Source organism: Silurus meridionalis, chromosome 1 (assembly GCF_014805685.1).
Source record: "Silurus meridionalis isolate SWU-2019-XX chromosome 1, ASM1480568v1, whole genome shotgun sequence".
Lineage (NCBI taxonomy): Eukaryota > Metazoa > Chordata > Actinopteri > Siluriformes > Siluridae > Silurus > Silurus meridionalis.
The window spans coordinates 13,534,249-13,553,820 of NC_060884.1; the positions used below are offsets into that span (position 1 = coordinate 13,534,249).

Below are 19,572 nucleotides of genomic sequence, written 5' to 3' on the forward strand. Positions count from 1 at the left end.
TTGTGGGTGAACGTTAGAAACAAAAGACGTGTAAAAGGCTGAGATTAGACATGGAAGGAATAGTAGTCTTTTCTTTTCTGAACCCCCTTTGTTTTTGTTTTTAGTTTTTTATTAATGGTGCACTAGATTGCCCTAGTCTGCGTCTGCGTGTGCGTTGTATTGGGTGTGTGCAAGTAGTCTTCATGAGTGTGACTTCAGATGCCATAAGAGGAAGAAGTGTGCTCGCTCGTCAAGTCATGATTCATAGTCTTGGGCGACCAAGTGGTAGACCCAAGCAGCTTTCAACTCGCAAATGTTCATCTTGTTCAAAGGTTGCTGAGCGTTCAGCATTTACCGGGTAATAAGAACAGCCTTAGTTTTCTAAAAATGTAAGAATCTGTGCATTAGTTACCTTTCGATGTGTCTAACGATCCTTTGTCCTCGAAGAGAAACGAAAGCGCCATTAATATGCCATATCTTTTTACGTCTTTTACCATTTCTGAGTCCGAGGTACTCGCATCATTTATCTCCAAATGGCTGCTTGTAAATACGAGTATCTGACTTGCACGCGAATGCAGCATTATATCCTAGCTACTTTTCTTTCAAGTCTCGTCAGCTTTGTTTGCACAATAAGAAACTCGACTAATGTTTTACGCGTTAACTAACCAAGCACATGCCATTAATCACATCGAGTGAATTTTAACCTAGAAAATGAAATTTACATCCCAGTCCTCTCTTTCATAGGGGTTCATAGTTTGAACTAACCTCGAAGCTTCTCTTCTGGTTTTCCTTTTTTTGTATCGGAGTTACTTTTGTGCATTTGTGACTCTTCAGTCCAGGGATGGTCAACTACTGGTGGGGCGAAATAAGATCGCGGGGCAGAAGGTTTCTCTTTTTTCTTTCTTTTTTTTTTTTTTTCCTTTTTCTTTTTTTACATTTTTAATCCAGTTTCTTAAAAAACAAAACAAAAAAAAAACATCCCTGTTTGTGCTTGAAAATACAGGTAATCTGTGAATGAAATGTTGTACAAATCAGTGTCTGAAAAGAATTCTTAAAACTTTAACCTTTTTAGTTCATCTGCCATGAAGTAACATAGTTGCATGCTGTAGAAATGCTTAAGCAGGTGCTCGTTTCTTTTTGATCTACTGATCTCTGCTACGATGGTGAAATGTGGTAAGACTTTGTAACAGCTTAATTCCATTCTTTTTTCTTTTTTTTCCCTCTCTCTTTCTCTCTCTCTCTTTCTCTCTCTCTCTCTCTCTCTCTCACACCATGTACTCATTGTTTACTTTTACAAGCAAAGCTATGCACCCAAGTGAAAAACTAAACAAGACTGGCACGTTTCCTGTCATATTCCTCTGTCCCTGTGCTCTAGTTCCGATTCTTCAAATGTAAACGGTTACAAAGACCTCTGTTCTGCAGCAGTTTAGTCTCGTTCTTACTCATCTTTGAAATCGACAGAGAAATGGGTCCAAAGAAACCGTTCTGGCTTCCTATATCTAGAAAATGGCATTTGAAATGGCAGATATTTTCTTTCTCCCCTCCACCACTGTAAACAGATGCACTTTCTTTGATAGTTGTGACTTTCATTAACACCCCCCCCCCTCTTTCTCTCTTTCTGCGATAATGTACAATAATTGTGATGTATTTGTGTGTGCTGCCACCAGTAAAGATTAATTGCAGTTCAATTAAAATGGATTCCCCACATTATTTTCTCATCATTAATTAACTGTCATAATATATCATTAACTGTAGAGCTCTGCACTCCTCACCTTTTGTATTTAATTTCAGTCTGTTGGTGTACCACAGAAAGCTGGATGCAAGATAGATACTATATTAAAATGTACTGTTATTTAAGATGTAATAAAAAGAAGTTTGAGATGTCTCTCTGCTTGGATGTTTTGGTAGAAATCCCAGATTGGCCTTCAAGAGTCGTAGGGCTTTCAGTAAAAGTCAGGTGTATCAATGGTTAGATGAGTCGTGCATGGCTCGTAGTGAACTTCCTTCCAAAGTGGAAGTTTTCAACACTTGTGCAATCTTTCTCGTTTCTCTAGATATTCAAGGAAACAGATGGCTGTCGAGATCAATGCACATTCAAGGCCAGCTGCTGCGTTTTAAATGAAACCCCTTTCCAGTGTTACCTTAAAATAGAAAGGAGCCACGGTCCAAATGCTCATCCTAACTTTATTCAAATTCCCTGTGTAAAACAAAAATGTCGTTGGCACACTTCCTGCTGCATTGAAAATGGGAAGTGGCCAGCGGCTTTGTTTATAGTTCGGACAGGCACGCTTACATAGTTTTTCCTGCTTGGTGCAGTTTACTCGAGTGGCATTTAACCAGAAAATCAGTTTTGAGGTTTATTTTTTGTCCCCACTGACGGATAAATAATTTTCATGCCAATGTGTGACATAAATATGGTTCTGATGAAACCCTGAAGTTTGCTATTTAACACGAACAGCTCGGCTCACTGCTGATTCTCTCTGCATCACTTGCTAAATTGAAATGTTTGTGTGTGCAGCCACCAAGCTGTCCGTACGCTTCATCTGTACTGATAGACGTTCATTGTTTTCCTGTGTTTATAAACAAAACGCGGTTGCATAAACCTTCCTCGATAAATAATTATGGACAATTGTAGCAGACTGTAGTTCATCATTTTGATGCAAAGCATTTATGGAAAACCCTTTTGTGAATTATTAAGTCACTGGTTTTTACTCTAAATCTGTTCTACTCCTAATAGAGGGGTTCGTATGGATGCAGAGAATTGTAACTTTATTTTTCACTGTACTGTTCCAGTGAAATAATAACCAGTGATTTGCCAAAATATGGTCTGGGCTCTTCCAGGCTTGTATGTATGTATTAAACTATTTTTTTTTTAGTTTTTAACTGGTAGAAATCACGACCAGGTATTACCCTTTATCTTATGATTACTTTCTAATTCATCTATTCTATTACCAATTTGACTGGTCACGTGAATGGATATATTTGCTAAAGAAGGCATCTGAAAAATAACATTAGCTTGGACCTATTGTGTTTAAGTTTAGTGGGGACAAAACATTTTATATTTTTTAAACAATAACCCCTAATTCTTGCCTAAGTTACAAAAAAAAGATAATTCTGATTAGTAAAATGACCTTTTGTTACAATATTAGTGTTTCTTACTGTTTATGATCCATTTTTACATTTACTCCAAGTTCTTCAGGTTGGTTCAATGCTCTTGTGATTTTCGAATGATGCCACAGATTCTCACTGGTATTGAATTTTTGTTTCCTTTTTTTTTTTTCTTTCTTTCTTACTATATCTGCTTATGGTATGGAGTAAAATCAAATGGATTTCAAACAGAAATCTTACAGAACATGCCTTACATAGATATCAATATTCTTTTGCCAAATGCCATGAAAACTAAGCCTTAGAACTCACTACACAGGTTATTGGTTGCATAAAATGAACTACCGGAAATCCGACATCACATCTAATATCTATACATTGTTTACATTATATGCTCCATATGCTAATGCAGACCAGTCCTTCACTTATGGAAACAGATTCCAAAAGAAATATCTCTAATTTACAGCATCCCACGTAAAACGTTTTCAGAACAAAACACTAACAAACGGAAAATCAATAAATAATGTGACTATTGCATTAAAAAAATGGCAAAAATAAATAAATAAATACAACTTGGAAAAAATGTGAAAAATTAGGACCACCTTCATGTCTCTCCATTGAACTCTACTGTACAATAGACGGAATGGTTTCTTACTGTGCTGTAATTTAAACTAAAACTTTTTTAAAAAATAAATCTGCATTAGTTAAGCACTACATTTATTTTTTTTAGTTATTTACTTAAAAAAAATATGAAATCATTAATGAGACGATCCATTGCAACTGCTTTGTATAATGCCACATTTATTCTGTATCAAGTTAGATTTTTTTGGGCACTTTACAGGAAATAGTTTGGGTTCCTCTGCTATAAACAAACCATATAATTCAGACATAATGGCAAAAACAAAAATAGAAACACACATTCACATAACATTTACAGCAAAGAAAAGTTTGTGTTGTACATTAATGAACTCAATTTATTCCATCTACTAATCCTTGCATGTCCATCGTGCCATGTCTTGTCTTGTCTTTTTTTTTCATCAATTGACCTGTAAGTTATGTCTTAAACCCACCACTCTCACACACTGACTCTTATATTTGTTATATCAAGTACAACAATTCCACATCCAGGAATGTGAATTCAAAAAGGAAAGAAATAATGTCTTAATAGCAAAAAACCCACACAAAAAAAACTGTGATTTCACTTCCCTTTAAAAGTCTCTGATTTGTTTGTGTTGAGTTCCGGTAAAGCCGTTTCCTCAGTATTGACCTAATGTTTACTGTGGATGTTTAACATCTTAGATATTTAACCATCATAAAGTCTTTACTTTCCTGACAATCTCTTCAATGACTCTTCAACCGATGTGGGTGAAGGTCAATTATAAGTGAACTATGCCCTTATTAAGGACATATCTTTCATCTAGAGATTTCAGAAACTGGGAAGTGAAATACAAATAGCATTTTTATTTATTTATTTATTTAATAATTACTTGCTGACCAAAAATTCATTTTGACTCTTACTGTAGGAAAGTCTTTAAAAAATTGTCTTATAAAAATAGAAAATACTAACAAGAAAACAAATGTGCATATTTATCATTCAGACAAATCTGATTGATTCCATAATTTAATACAAAACAATATATTCAGTATTAGAGTGTCCAGAACCCCTCAGAAGGATTCAATGGATTCAGTTGCACCTTTAAGGTTTTTATCTGAACTTACATTAACCTAAACCAATTATCTAAATCACTGGCCGCATATTTGGCAACATAAATATGGCAACAGCACACACTTAGGTTACATACACTTAATTTTTGATTTATTGGTGTAAATTCGGATATTATTGTCGTCGTCTTCTTTCGGCTTCTCCCATTAGGGGTCGCTACAGCGGATCATCCATCTCCATTCCCCCCTGTCCTCTACATCTGCCTCTTTCAAACCCACTACCTGCATGTCTTCCCTCACCATATCCATAAACCTCCTCCTTAGTCTTCCTCTTTTCCTCCTTCCTGGTGGCTCCATCCTCAGCATTCTGCCACCGATATACACCATGTCCCTCCTCTGCACATGTCCAAACCATCTCAATCTCGCCTCCCTCACCTTGTCTCCAAACTGTCCTACATTCATGATCCCTCTAATAAACTTATTTTCAATCTTGCCCATCCTGAAGAGAAAGATATGGATTAAGTATCCTTATTGTTGTATAAAAGTTAAGGACACTGTGCAGTTGGGGACTCCGGCAAGACTCGCTATTGCAGCATAACTAAAAGGGAGAGCCAGAAGGTAACACAGACATGAGGGATCTCTGGGATAAGAGACGGCCCACCACACCACTGTCAGCAAACCTGAGTGAACTTGTGAGAGTGATGGAACGACAGCATACAACACTATATACTGTACATGATCCCTCCAGATCTGTTACTTTACCTAAAAAAAAGGCTACCGATAAGAGGCTGGGCTAAAGAAACATGTTTTTAGTCTCGACTTGAACACTGAGCCTGTGTTTGAGTCCTCTGAACACTAATTGAAGGCTGTTTCACAACTGTGGGGCTTTATTAGAGAAAGATCTGCCTGCTTTGTAGTCGTCATTATTTGAGGTACCAACAAATAGCCTGCACATTTTGATCTAAGTAGGCGTGGGGTCTCACCACCGTCTTATAAACTTCATCTTTCACTCTTGCAGATACCCTTCTATCACAAATCACTCCTGCCACTCTTCTCCACCCACTCCAACCTGCCTGCACTCTTTTCTTCACTTCTCCAACACACAACTTCATTATTTTGCACTGTTGACCCAAGGTACTTAAACTCCTCCACCTTCATCACCTCTTCTCCCTGCAACCGCACCACTCCACTGCCCTCCCTCTCATTCACACACATGTGCTCTGTCTTACCCCTACTGACTTTCATTCCCCTTCTCTCCAGCACATACCTCCAGCTCTTCAGGCTCTTCTCAACCTGCTCCCTACTCTCACCACAAATCACAATATCATCCGCAGACATCTTAGTCCATGGAGACTCCTGTCTGTCCTCGTCCGTCAACCTGTCCATCACCACTGAAAACCGGAGCCAATCCTTGATGCAGTCCAACGTCCACCTTGAACCAGTCTGTTGTTTCTACTGCACACTTCACTGCTATCACAATGTCCTCATACATGTCCTGCACCACCCTCACATACTTCTTTGACGCACCTGACTTCCTCATACAATACCACAGCTCCTTTCTCGGCACCCTATCGTACGCTTTCTCTAAATCCACAAACACACAAGGCAACTCCTTCTGACCTTCTCTATACTTCTCCATCAACATTCTCAAAGCAAATACTGCATCTGTGGTGCTCTTCCTCGGCATAAAACCATACTGTTGCTCACAGATTGTCACCTCCTCTCTCAGCCTGGCTTCCACTACTCTTTCCCATAACTTCATGGTCTGACTGATCAACTTTATTCCCCCTATTCTAGAAAAACAGTACCAGCACACTTCTCCATTCCTGTCACCTGGTTCAACTTCTCATACAGCTCCTCATAGGCCTTTTCTTTTGCTTTTGCCACATCCCTCTTCAGCTGCCGCCACATCTCCTTAAACTCCTGTCTACTTTTTTCATCTCTCTGCCGATCTCAATTGCCAATCCCAACTGTTCCGCCAAACTCTTTCTCCTTATACTTTCCTGCATTCTTTATTTCAACACCACATCTCTTTGTCTCCCTTTTTCTTTCTAGATGTCATGTCAAGTACCTTCGTAGCTGTCTCCCTTATCACTTCTGCAGTAGTTGCCCAATCATCCAGCAACTCTTCACCACCACCGAGCCCCTGTCTGATGTCTTCCCTGAATCTCATACTGCAGTCTTCCACCATCTTATTCTTTTTTCAGTCCTTCCCCTCCCCCTCTTCTTCTTCACCTCAAAAGTCATCCTACAGAAAAAGTCATCCTACAAGTTGCATCTCCTGCATAGAATGTTGTCCACCTGTGTGCACCTTCCTCCACTCTTATACATTCCTCTCTTTAAGGCCATACCTACCCATCACCTCCTCATCACCTCTGTTCCCTTCACCAACATGGCCATTGACATCTGCCCTAATCACCAATCTTTTATTCCCATGTACACTCTCCACCACTTCATCTAACTTACTCCAGAATTGTTCTTTCTTCTCCATCTCACAACTTGTGGAGCATAGGCGCTGATGGCATTTATCATCCCACCCTTCAAATTTCAGCTTAAAGTTCATCACTCCATCGGAAACTCTCTTCACCTCCACTACACTCTTACTGTACTCTTCCTTCAGTATCACCCCTACACCATTTCTCTTTCCATCCACAAATGATAGAACATTTAAACCCACCTCTAATGTTCCTGGCCTTACTCCCTTTCCACTTCATCTCCTGAACATACAACATATCTACCTTCCTCTGCTCCATTATATCAGCTAACTCTCTCCCTTTACCAGTCATAGTACTAACATTTAAAGAACCAACTCTAACCTTCACTCTCCTACACTTCTTCTTTTCCTGCTGTCTTTGTAGATGTCTCCCTCCTCTCCTTCTTCTCCTTTGACCAACATTAGCCCAATTTCCACCGGTACCCTGCTGGCTAACGATACCTGTGGTGGTCTTTGGTAACCCGGGCCTCAAATGATCCAGTATAAAATTCAGGTTTCTGATCGGCATATTTAATTTGCCACATTTTACACTGGATGCCCTTCCCAACAAGCAAGTTTTTTTGGACAGTTGCATACCGTAGCAAAACAAACAGAAACTGGTTCTTGCTCAGTTCATGCTTAACAGCTGTAAAAATAGTCACCATGTTCCTGCATCATCACATGGTCAGAGCAAACACACACTCACACTGTACAGTAGTAGTAAAGTAGCTAAATGTGATCCAAAAGCATCACAATTAACAAAAACACACCAATTCAAATGTCAAAAATTTTTTATATGGTGACATGCCAATCAGCTAATCAACTCAAAACACCTGCAAAGGTTTCCTGAGCCTTCAAAATGGTCTCTCAGTTTGGTTCACTAGGCTACACAATCATACGGTAGACTGCTGATCTGAATGTTGTCCAGAAGACAATCACTGACACCCTTCACAAACATTCATTGCCAAAGAAGCTGCTGTTCAAGAGTGCTGTATTCAAGCATGTTAACAGAAAGTTGAGTGGAAGGAAAAAGTGTGGAAGAAAAAGAAAGTAAATTTGGGTGAACTTCACAAGGAATGGACTGAGGCTGTGGTCAAGGCATCAAGACCCAAGAGCCACCACACACAGACGTGTGAGGGAATTTGGCTACAGTTGTTGTATTCCTCTTGTTAAGCCACTCCTGAACCACAGACAACGTCAGAGGCATCTTACCTGAGAGAAGAAGAACTGGACTGTTACCCAGTGGTCAAAAGTCCTCTTTTCAGATGAGACCAAGTTTTGTATTTCATTTGGAAACCAAGGTCCTACAGTCTGGAGGAAGGGTGGAGAAGCTCATAGACAAAGTTGCTTGAAGTCTAGTGTTAAGTTTCCACAGTCTGTGATGATTTGGGGTGCAATGTCGTCTGCTGGTGTTGGTCCACTGTGTTTTTTGAAAACTAAAGTCACTGCACCTGTTTACCAAAAAATTTTAGAGCACTTCATGCTCCATTCTGCTGACCAGCTATTTAAAGATGCTGATTTCATTTTTTAGCAGGATTTGGCACCTGCCCACACTGCCAAAAGCACCAAAAGTTGGTTAAATAACCATGGCGTTGGTGTGTTGAACTGGCCAGCAAACTTACCAGACCTGAATCCAGTAGAGAATCTATGGAGTATTGTCAAGAGGAAAATGAGAAACAAGAGACCAAAAATGCAAATGAGCTGAAAGCCACTGTCAAAGGAACCTGGGATTCCATACCACCTCAGCAGTGCCACAGACTGATCACCTCCATGCCACGCCGAATTGAGGCAGTAATTACAGCAAAAGGAGCCCCTACCAAGTATTGAGTACATTTACAGTAAATTAACATACTTTCCAGGAGACCAACAATTAAAAAAAAAATTTTTTTTTTAAATCGGTCTTATGAAGTATTCAAATTTTTTAAGACGGTGAATTGGTGGGTTTTTGTTAAATGTGAGGCAAAATCATCAAAATTAAAAGAACCAAAGACTTAAACTACTTCAGTCTGTTTGCATTGAATTTATTTAATACATGAGTTTCACAATTTGTGTTGAATTACTGAAATAAATAAACTTTTTAACGATATTCTAATTTATTAAGATACACCTGTATATTCTCAGTTTAAACATTTGATGTTTTGTTTTATTGTTTTACTGTGAACAGAATACGGATGTATGAGATTTGCAAACTGTTTTTATTTACATTTTTCACATTGTCCCAACTTTTTTCAGAAATGTGGTTGTACAGACAACAAAGTTTCAAAATGTTAAAGGTTCATTACAACAATACTAACAATACATTTCATTAACGGAACAAATTTCTGAATGAATCAGTAGTATTTACCTACCAGTGTATAAAGCCTGATAATAGTGACGATAGTGTTGTGTAAAGAGACTGATGTGGATGATGCTGACAAAGTGGGAACTCGTTTTCACATAGAAAATAGTTATTTCAAGTAAAACATTTTACATTGTATGAAATAACATGAATTGACATTGTAAGAATAGGGACTGCATAGATTATAAAACACATATAAATGAAAGTTTTTCCTTTTTTAATGGAATAAATACAACATGGAGACATAATTTGAAAGAATTTCACCCATAGCTACATATACAGCTACAGATGATGTGCTTCAGGGAAGTATAGTACACAAAATCTATCAGCTGTGCAGCGAAAATGCTACATGCTGCAAATTGTAAGAAATAACAAGTGTCACTTAATCTAGCAGTAGTAGTATTAGAACAGTTTTGCTCATTAATAATTATTCATCTGTGCTTATTATTGGTGTACGGATATGGCATATTGTATCATTCAATACAAGGATCTCAAATAAAAATGTAAGCTTAATGATGTCCACACACTGTCCTCTTGTTTTTTTTTGTTTTGTTTAATCCAGGTTTAAGAATTCACAAGGACAACAGGGAAGTTAATATTTAATAAGTGGAGGATGAATGCTGAATGCATCCCGTGCTTATGAGTCACGGCATCAAGGCTCCTGTGAATTTTATACCTCATTGGTTTGTTTAAAAATACAAACACAAGAAAAAAAAATAATCAGTGTCTGCGTCATGCTGTAAGTTTAATTGTAAATAATTGGACAAAAAAAATTCCTCTTTTCAGAGATAGTTTTAGGTATTTTTATTATGGTTGACATTAAAGTGAAAATGTTGCTAATTAGCTGAAAGGTGTGTTCAAACCAGTTTATGCATGGGAAGTACCAGTCAAAATTATGTCTTACAAACATCTGTAACCATAATCATGTACAGTCACAGCTCAGACAGAGTGAGACCCCTATTAAAAAATATTTCCTCTGTTGTTTTGGGTTAGTTTTCTTAAATGGGGAATATGGCAAATTGTATAAATGTGCAAGATGAATGTGATGAATTGGAAAAGTTAACAATAAAATGAGAACTATAAAAAGAACAGCACAAGAAAGTAACACGAACACATAAATATGAAATAATTTAATGGTACGAGTTTATATCTGCATATAACGGTTATTTTATCTATTGTCAGCTTTGCATTGCAGCCATAAATGACGGCTTTAAGTTTGTCTGCAGTCCAATGGCAGCCCACTCCAATATGTAAACCAGTTCTCCATGAAGCTTGCTTTGTGCACAGGGGCATTGCCAAAATTTTGACAGATTTTGTTGTCTTAGTTCAAGTGAAAGTTAAATGTATGTAAAAATGCCTTCACCTCCAAAGACATTGTATACAACTTTGCAGTAGCATTTTGGGGAAGACCCACATATGGCTTTGAGTCAGGTGTCCCAATTTCTTTGTATAATTGAAGTTTACTAGTTTCGAAAGAGAACAATAAATACATAAATAAACATTGACATTTATGTAAATACGGTGATAAAAAAAAACTGTAGATTTCAAACAAATAAAATACATAAAATACAATAGATGGTTTTTAAAAGGTTGCCTGGAACTGGAAAATAAATATAGAAATATCTTCATTGATAGGTTCCAATCTCATGTGGAAAGGAGGTAGTAAAAAAAAACAATCAAAATGCAGTGTCTGTCTCCCTTTTCTTTACTATTACATCAGACATTGTCATACGTCATACATTTCACTTTTAAAAAGGCTCTAAAGTCTCTGAAATTATTGTGTTGTGCTGAAGTGTTATAAATGTACATGAAATCTAATCATGTCTCTCAGAGCGTTAGAAAATATAGTATGCCGTTTCTATTTCTTTTCACTGAACTAAGTCTTTCTTTTTTTCTTCTAGTAGGACAGTGTCTATGTACTTATTCTTCTGGCTTTCTGATCGGTTCCTTGATCTCGATGAATATCGTGACAGGCGTACACTATCATTTAAAGAGCTGATCGTTAAACGACGTGAGGCTCTGTTGAAGGAGGTCCGGAAACTTTCTCCAGCAAAATAGTACAGGAGGGGGTTCAGACAGCTGTTGGATGCAGCCATGCACAGTGTGATGACCAAAATCTTGAGCAGGTATGCCTCCTGCTCTTTGTTCTGTGCGACAGCGGCACGCAGATGAAGTGTGCGGACTATATGGTATGGTGCAAAGCACAGCAGAAAGGTGCTGAGGATCACGATGATTAGGTACACAGAGCGCGAGTGCTGGTTCTGCTTTCGAACCTGTACCTTCTGTTTGGCAAACAGTTTTTGGATGATGCACCCATAGCAGCCCAAAATGATCAAAAATGGGATCAGGAAGCCAAAGACCAGTCCCACATAACTGAGTTGTTGTATTTGTTTCCAGTCTCCGCTTTTTTTTATTTCAAAACATCCCTTTTCCCCTTTATCAGGCGAAGCTCCAGATAACAGGAAAGGAATGGACATGACCGCGACAAACACCCAGATGCATAAACATGCCAAACTGGCCCGTCGCACAGTCACCAGGCTCTTATTTCGAATGGGGTGCACCACGGCGATATAGCGCAGCACACTTAGGCCCGTGAGAAACAACACACTGGTATAGAGATTCACATAGAAAGAGAACACACACCAGCGACACAGCCAGTCCCAAAAGTCCCAATGACATTCCCTAAAGTAGTAAATCAGGCGAAATGGCAACGTTAAAGAGAAACAAACATCAGAAATAGCCAGGTTGATCATGAACACAGTGTTGGCTGTCTTCTTGGTTGTCCCCCTCAGGAACACATATAGAGCGACCAAGTTGCTGAAGAATCCAAGTGGAACCATTATGGTATAGGTGATAGTGTATGCTAGGTATTTGAACTCGGTGCAGTTGGTCTGATTCAGAGAATAATTGTTCATTGTGGATGGTGTAACCAGAGAATCTAAAGGGAAAAGAAAACATGATTAAGTTTCAAGAGTATTAATATTTTAAGTATAAAAAGTAGTTTTACACAAACTGGGATATTTGATCTTTAATAAACAAGTCAGAAATGGGAGTGGCAAGTAAACTCCCAAAGACAACAAGTGGAAAAAAACTTGATAGTTAAAAGGGAATCTATGTTACAGCTCCTTTTGTATAATTAATGGTTAATTAATGATAAATGGCTCGTTCTTGTTATGAAACATGTAGCAAACCGAGACTACATTGCATTTGTAGTGTGAACAATAGAAAACACATATGCATCATAACTCCATTCGCCATCTGCTTATGATTTTGTTCAAATATTATATTAACCTCTGTTCCAATAAACTATTTAAAATTTAAACCAGAAATAAAGCCTTTATTTCATTTAACCACAAAAGCAAGTGCCTGGTGCTCACTTTCAATGCTGCTGGAACATTGACAGGTACCAGGGTTTACGGTTAAATTAGACAAAAATAGAAATTTACAGCAAATGCTGAAGGTCGGTGTAGCACAAAAAGAATGCAAATAAAAAGAATAGTTGATCTGTGATGTGATTTTGATTTTCCACCATTTTCTGGCAACCTTTAATGCTCCATTAAGTACCATGAACTATTAAATGGCTGTCTACAATGTGATCATTGTTAAGTCTTAACAGAACAATGTTTCAAATCATATAGAAAACATACAAAAAAATCGAATCAAGCTTTTCATTTTGCTCAGTTCCCTGACCTAAACCTTACTGAAAACCTGTAAGATAAGTGGAATAAAAGAGACACAAGAAATGGCCTAGGACCCTGTGAGATCTGACAGTGGTAAATGCTAAATGATATTATATAATACTAGATTCTACTACTAAGAGCTGAAGCTGACCTGAGCTAAATTACATTGGTAAACTTTATGCACCATATTATGCAAGATGAGTCAAGAGTTCATGCGGTCTCTCTGTTTTTTCCGCATAGCCAAGGTGTTTAACCACAAAGGCAGCAGATGTGTATCGATTTCTTTGTCTGTCATTTACTTACATTTTCTAATATGTTCCATACGTGACTTCCGACTGAATTTTGCACAGTTCACGATGCACCTACACTCACCACTAAAACCCTATTAAACCCGACTTTTCTACTATTATTGCTGTTATCATTATTTTATATTATATATTGTTATATTTATTATCATTATATTATAAAGTGAACTAGCTAAATTTCTCAACAGTGGATGAAGTACACAAATCATGTACTTGAGTTAAAGTAGAGATACACTAGGTAAAATATTCCAGTTAAAGTAAAAGTGCTCCCTTTAAACTTTTCTTGAGTAAATGTAGAAAAGTATTTACCTTTAAATGTACTTAAGTATCAAAAGTACTATAATTTATTATGCCTATAAAGTTCCTATTATCATTTTTGACACAAGACTGTTGCTTAATCAACCCAGTGTGAAGACTAACACACCAATCTGTTAATAGATTTAGATAGTAGATTTGACTTTGAAATGTAGTGAAGTTGAAGTAAAAGTCGCTCCAAATTGAAATACTTCAGTAAAGTACAGATAAGAAAAAGATACTTAAGTACAGGAACGAATTACATTTACTTCATTACTGTCCACCACTGGGCTCTGAGATTCTGGGATGAGAAGTGGTTTCAGATTTTTTCCTTTGTATTCTCCATTAGTTTTTTGTTTTTTTTAAAGACAAGGGACTGGGATTGTCACTTCAAATGCTTGATTTTGTAGTCATTGAACTGGATCATGAAAGGGAGTAGACACTCTTATGATTGGAAATGTTATACTGTAATAATATGTTTCTTCCCCATAGTTCTGTTTCAGGAAGTTTTCTTTTGTTCTAGCACATTAAGTTTCAACCAGGCTAATACAAATATAAATAATTGTTGCCTAATTTTAGCCAGTGTGTTTAATTTCTATGCCATTCTTTTATCCAAATACCATCACACATTCTTTTACCTGTCCATCAGGTATGCCATAACAACAACAAAGAAATACAGTGGAACGATACTGGACTAAGAGTAACTCCCGAAAAACCTGATAGTTAGCGGGAAGCTGCAAATGGCTCGAAAGTTCAGAGTAAAATTTCGTTTGTACTAAATCTTAAATGTAATTATTTGACATTTGGTGACATTTTAAAGGGTGTACACGATTTGAAAGACACTCAATTGCCTTTACAGGCACTATTGTTATAGACTCGATGTTTTTTTTTTTTTTACTGTTTTAAGTAACAGCAATGCGATAGAATCAGAAGAAAAAGAAAGAGCTTTATTGCCAAGTATGTTTGCACTTACAAGGAATTTGTTTTGGTGACAGAAGCTTCCAGTTGCACATTTTCTAAAGTAAAAAGGATATAAAAAAGCAAAATAAATAAAAAGAAGATTCGATGATGGCTGAGTAGAACTATATGAGCATCCTGGGGGGCACCAGTGCTGATAGTTAGGCTGTTTAACATGAATTTCCCCAGTCTCACTAGCTGTTGCCTATCTGTCAAAAAGCTGGTTATCCACTGGCAGGTAGAGATAGGAACAGAGAACTGAGATAGTTTGATCTGGAGGAGTGTTGGGATGATGGTGTTGAAGGCTGAACTGAAGTCCACGAACAGGATCCTCACATAAGTCCCCAGTTTGTCCAGATGTTTGTCCAGGATAAAGGGCAGTCCTATGTTCACTGCATCGTTCACAGACCTGTTTGCTCGGTAAGCAAACTGCAGGGGGTCCAGCAAGAGTCCAGTGATGTCCTTCAAATAAGCCAACACCATCTCTCAAATTACTTCATGACCACAGATGTTAGGGCAAAAGATCTGTAGTTGTTAAGTTTTTGGTTTCTTTGGGACGGGGATGATGGTGGAAGGTTTAAAGCAAGTAGACACTTCACAGTGTGTTCCTTGCCTGATTGTACAGGATTCTGTCCCCATTCCTGTAGGCATCCTCTTTGGCCTGACAAAGCTGTCTGAGTCTTATTGTATACCATGGCTTATCATTGTTGTGTGTCAAATGAGTCTTGGTAGGAATGCATATATCCACAGAAACTGATATAAGATGTTACATAATCTGTGAGCTCATCTAGATCAAAGGCAGCAGCTTTAAAAACACTCCAATCAGTGCACTCAAAACAGGCCTACACTGTTTCATTGGTCCATCATTTTACAGTCCTTACTACAGGCTGAGCAGATTTAAGTTTTTGCCTGTATGTAGACGATGAACCAGGCAGTGGTCAGATAGTCCTAAAGCAGCTCTGAGGATTTTTGTGTTTTTGTCTCTGGTGTGTAATATGCTGTTTGAATTTTGGAAGTTCCTGTGTTAGGTTTGCCTTATTGAAGTCCCCGAAAATGATTCTAGATTCTAGTCTGGGTGGCGTTGCTCAGTGTCTACGCAACAACACACTGAGATTAGGGTGAGGTTCTTCAATAAACCTCTTAACTCTCTGTTGTTCGTCTTGTGAGTTACATTTACATTTATGGCATTTGGCAAATACCCTTATCCAGAGCGACTTATTTTATCTTATTCATACAATTGAGCAGCTATGGTGTGAAGGGACTTGCTCAAGAGTGGCACCTTGGTGTGGCTGGGATTTGAACTCATGACCATCAGATCCAAAAGTCCAATGCCTTAACCACTACACTACCACCTTCCCGTGATGTAGCATCATGACTAAGCCTGCATTCTGACTCCAACTTACTTTCAATTTGGGCTACGTGAAGAAATGTATTTTGTTAAATTGGACACGTAATAATTATTTTATAAGCATACCACTCCTTATAAAGCAGCACAAATTGTACATGCGTCAGGTCAATTAATAAGCACATTAACTTGTAGACTGGGCTTCCCAGAACAATTTTTACATTCTCAATCACTGGACTTCTAATAACATTCATCTGTTCCCAATCACACACACACACCCTAATAAGAGCTCTAATAGTACTGGTTTTGCTGCTCTGTCCTGCCCTGACTCTGTCATTTTGTTTACTTTGAACAAGCCTATCAGGTTTGGATTTTATGCCTCTCATTTATTAAAAAGATGCCCTTATTCAGAGCGATTTATAACTTAAATCTTATTTATACAAATGAAAGGTTAAGGGTTAAGGGACTTTCTCAAGGCCCCAGCAGTAATTTAATTTAAACTCACCACCTTATCTTTAGAAGTCCAATGTTTACTACGGTTCATTACACTTTACAGCAATCTAAATAAAATCAAAACATTTCAATATTGTTAAAGGCATCTTTGCTTTACAACATTTTTTTTACACCTAACAAAAATTTGTAAATCATGTACATACTGATTCAAATATAAACAACAGACATTTTGGGAAACTGACAACTCTGGGTTGAAGGAGCTTTTGATTTATGTCCGTATGTCTACTAGCAGCCAAGAAAACAGATGAAAGATATGACCTTAAAGGACATATTTAGACAAATGTTTGCAATCTGTCCCCTAAATGTACCAGAAAAAGCTTTAAACATGTGTATTAAATTCTGCTCCAGTAGAGCATTTCAACCAACAACCGTTTGTTTGCTGTTCATTTCTTGAGAAATGTGATGAAGAAGCTTAAGAATGAAGCTCTTTCCGATTAACCCATAAAAAGAACGTTGACAAAGCCACAGTCTGGTGATGATGTAGGGTGTGACTTTAAAGGTATGTGTATACTGTAGTACTTGGAATTTCAAATGAACTTCCTTGTAGACTATTTTGTATTAATTCATACTATTTAATAGTAGACTATGTCTGACAAGACACATTGAAAGAAAGAGCGAGTGAGAGTGAGAGAGAGTGAGAGTCTGTCTGACAAGCTGCAATGCAAATTGAAAATATGAGTTTATGTTAACAAACAAAAGAAGCCAGGTAGCAAGAGGAATGCAAATGATATATGCAAACACACGCACACAACGACAAACGCCATCTGTAATGCATAAATAGACAAAGAAATAGTTGCTTTCTGCAAAATTATATACATCGTTCGACTACTTGAAAATCTACTCATACAAGTGAGACACTGGTGCTACATTATAAAATCTCCGTGTAAATAAAGACTCGTTGACTATCAGAGAGAGACTCAGTGTCCGGTCCTGAGAGCATTAGAGTCTGAGTGACTTAAAAATAAATAAAGAAAAAATATTTTTAAAGAGGGGAAACAAATGAAATAAAAGTCATGGCGACACGCGTATGTGTATGAGTGTATGTGGTGGTGCCCTGTAATGTATTGGAGTGTGTTCCACAGGTAGACGTGACACTGACCAGTATAATGAAGATGTAAATAAATAGACAACTGTTTTTATATAATAATAATAATAATAATAATAAATAATAACAACAATAATAACAATAATAATAATTATTATTGTTATTATTATTATTATTATTATTACATTTTGTTCGCCTTAAAAAACAAAACAAAACAAAACTCACGTTCCATGGTAGATCTCCTTATCCTCACGAACACATGCTGAAGTGCGGCGCAAACAAAACTTCAGAAAGTCCATGTTTTGGAAGCCAAAGTGGGCATTTCCTTAGAAGAGAAGCTGCTCCCAGGGTATGTAAGGGATCCTCTGGTCTCCACGCAGGAGCACGCAGTGCTGTGTGGAGTCTCCTGTTTAAAAAAAGAAAAGAAAAGAAAAACACTGCACCGCAATGAGCAGAGGTTCAGGTTCAGGTGTGTATCTGCAGGATGAGCCGGTTTACTTCTAAGCTGGAGGTTCACTCTCAATTCGGGTGAAATTACGTTGGGTGTCCTCCTCCTCCTTCAGCTCCTCCGCCTATTTGTATTGAACCAATCCTTTCACGTTATGTGCCAAGTGATGAACCCAGCGGCGGTACAGTTTTACTCATTACTACAGCAGCGTTTACAATTCATTCAGCTCTACTGCCGAGAATAATGTTAGTTTCTCCTTACTTCCAATAGCATAGCACAAGTTTACTGGATCTGTTCACCAGATGCTTTTTATATAGCCATAAAACCCCCCACTTTAAACGGTATCAGAACGCCAAACATAAAAAACAAAGTTTTTAAGAAGCTTTTTTCCCCCTTCATGATCTTATATCTCAATCCAAAATTTGGGGGATACCTAACAAAATCACATCCATATCTACTTATTGAACATCCTAAGTTTAGTCCCACTTCACTGTTCTAAGAACTTCCACTCTTCCAGGAACGCTTTCCACTACATTTTGGACTATAGCTGTGGGGATTTTAGTTCAATTCAATTCAATTCGTTTGAATTTGTACCAAAAGGGAAACCATTTTCATCTGGGTGGCAATTAAATGTCCATTCATTACAGTTACATCACTGTTGAGGTGTGCTGTTCAGCTGTGCTTGAAATGAGTCAAGTCTTAACTGGGGGACCCCCCCAGTTGTTGTGTAATTCATATATTTTTTACTAAAATAAACTTGGGGACACCCCTTAATCTATTTTTTTACTTGTCCTGGGGGGTCCCTAATGCCTTATGGGGGTCTCGGATCATCCCGGCAGGTGGATTATTATTATTAAATATCAACTATATTTAAAACAGAGTAAATTAATAATTGATTACCATCCATTGTCACAACATATTGTGAGGTATTTCAGAAGTTTGATGTCACTACCTGGAATGGTTTTTATCTTATCCAAAAAATCTAGAAAGTATAACTCTTTTGCCTCTTTTTATCAAGTATTATGACAGTCTTTAAAGGGCAGTGTGTGTGCTTTTACACAGCTGTAACTGGCAGCAACAAGCTCTTCCAATAATACCATATACCTAATTCAAAGAGGAATCCAGCCATTAGGGTTGCACAAGCCAGTGCACTCTTAGTGCTGGTCCCAAGCCCACTGTTGGTACTATGACTGGTAAAGGGAGAGAGGTAGCTGATATGATGGAGAGGAGAAAGCTGGATTTGTTGTGTGTTCAGGAGACCAAGTGGAAAGGAAATGAGGCCAGGAACATTGGAGGGGGTTTAAACTGTTCCATCATGGTGTGGATGGAAAGAGAAATGGTGTAGTTGTGATACTGAAGTAAGAGTAGAGTGAGAGTCTAGTGGGGGTGAAGAGAGTTTCTGATAGGGTGATGAACTTGAAGCTGGAA

General features: G+C 37.8%; 1 protein-coding gene across 1 annotated transcript; it reads right to left on the minus strand.

Moving 5' to 3' along the window:
• Positions 1-10,346: 10,346 nt before the first annotated feature.
• On the minus strand, positions 10,347-18,278 carry cysltr3 (cysteinyl leukotriene receptor 3). Its single transcript, XM_046858537.1, has 2 exons — positions 17,922-18,278; positions 10,347-12,495 (listed from the first exon to the last, which is right to left on the minus strand). The coding sequence occupies exons 1-2, from the start codon at positions 17,926-17,928 to the stop codon at positions 11,426-11,428; spliced, it is 1,077 nt and encodes a 358-aa protein (XP_046714493.1). The 5' UTR covers positions 17,929-18,278; the 3' UTR covers positions 10,347-11,425.
• Between the last annotated feature and the right edge of the window lie 1,294 nt (positions 18,279-19,572).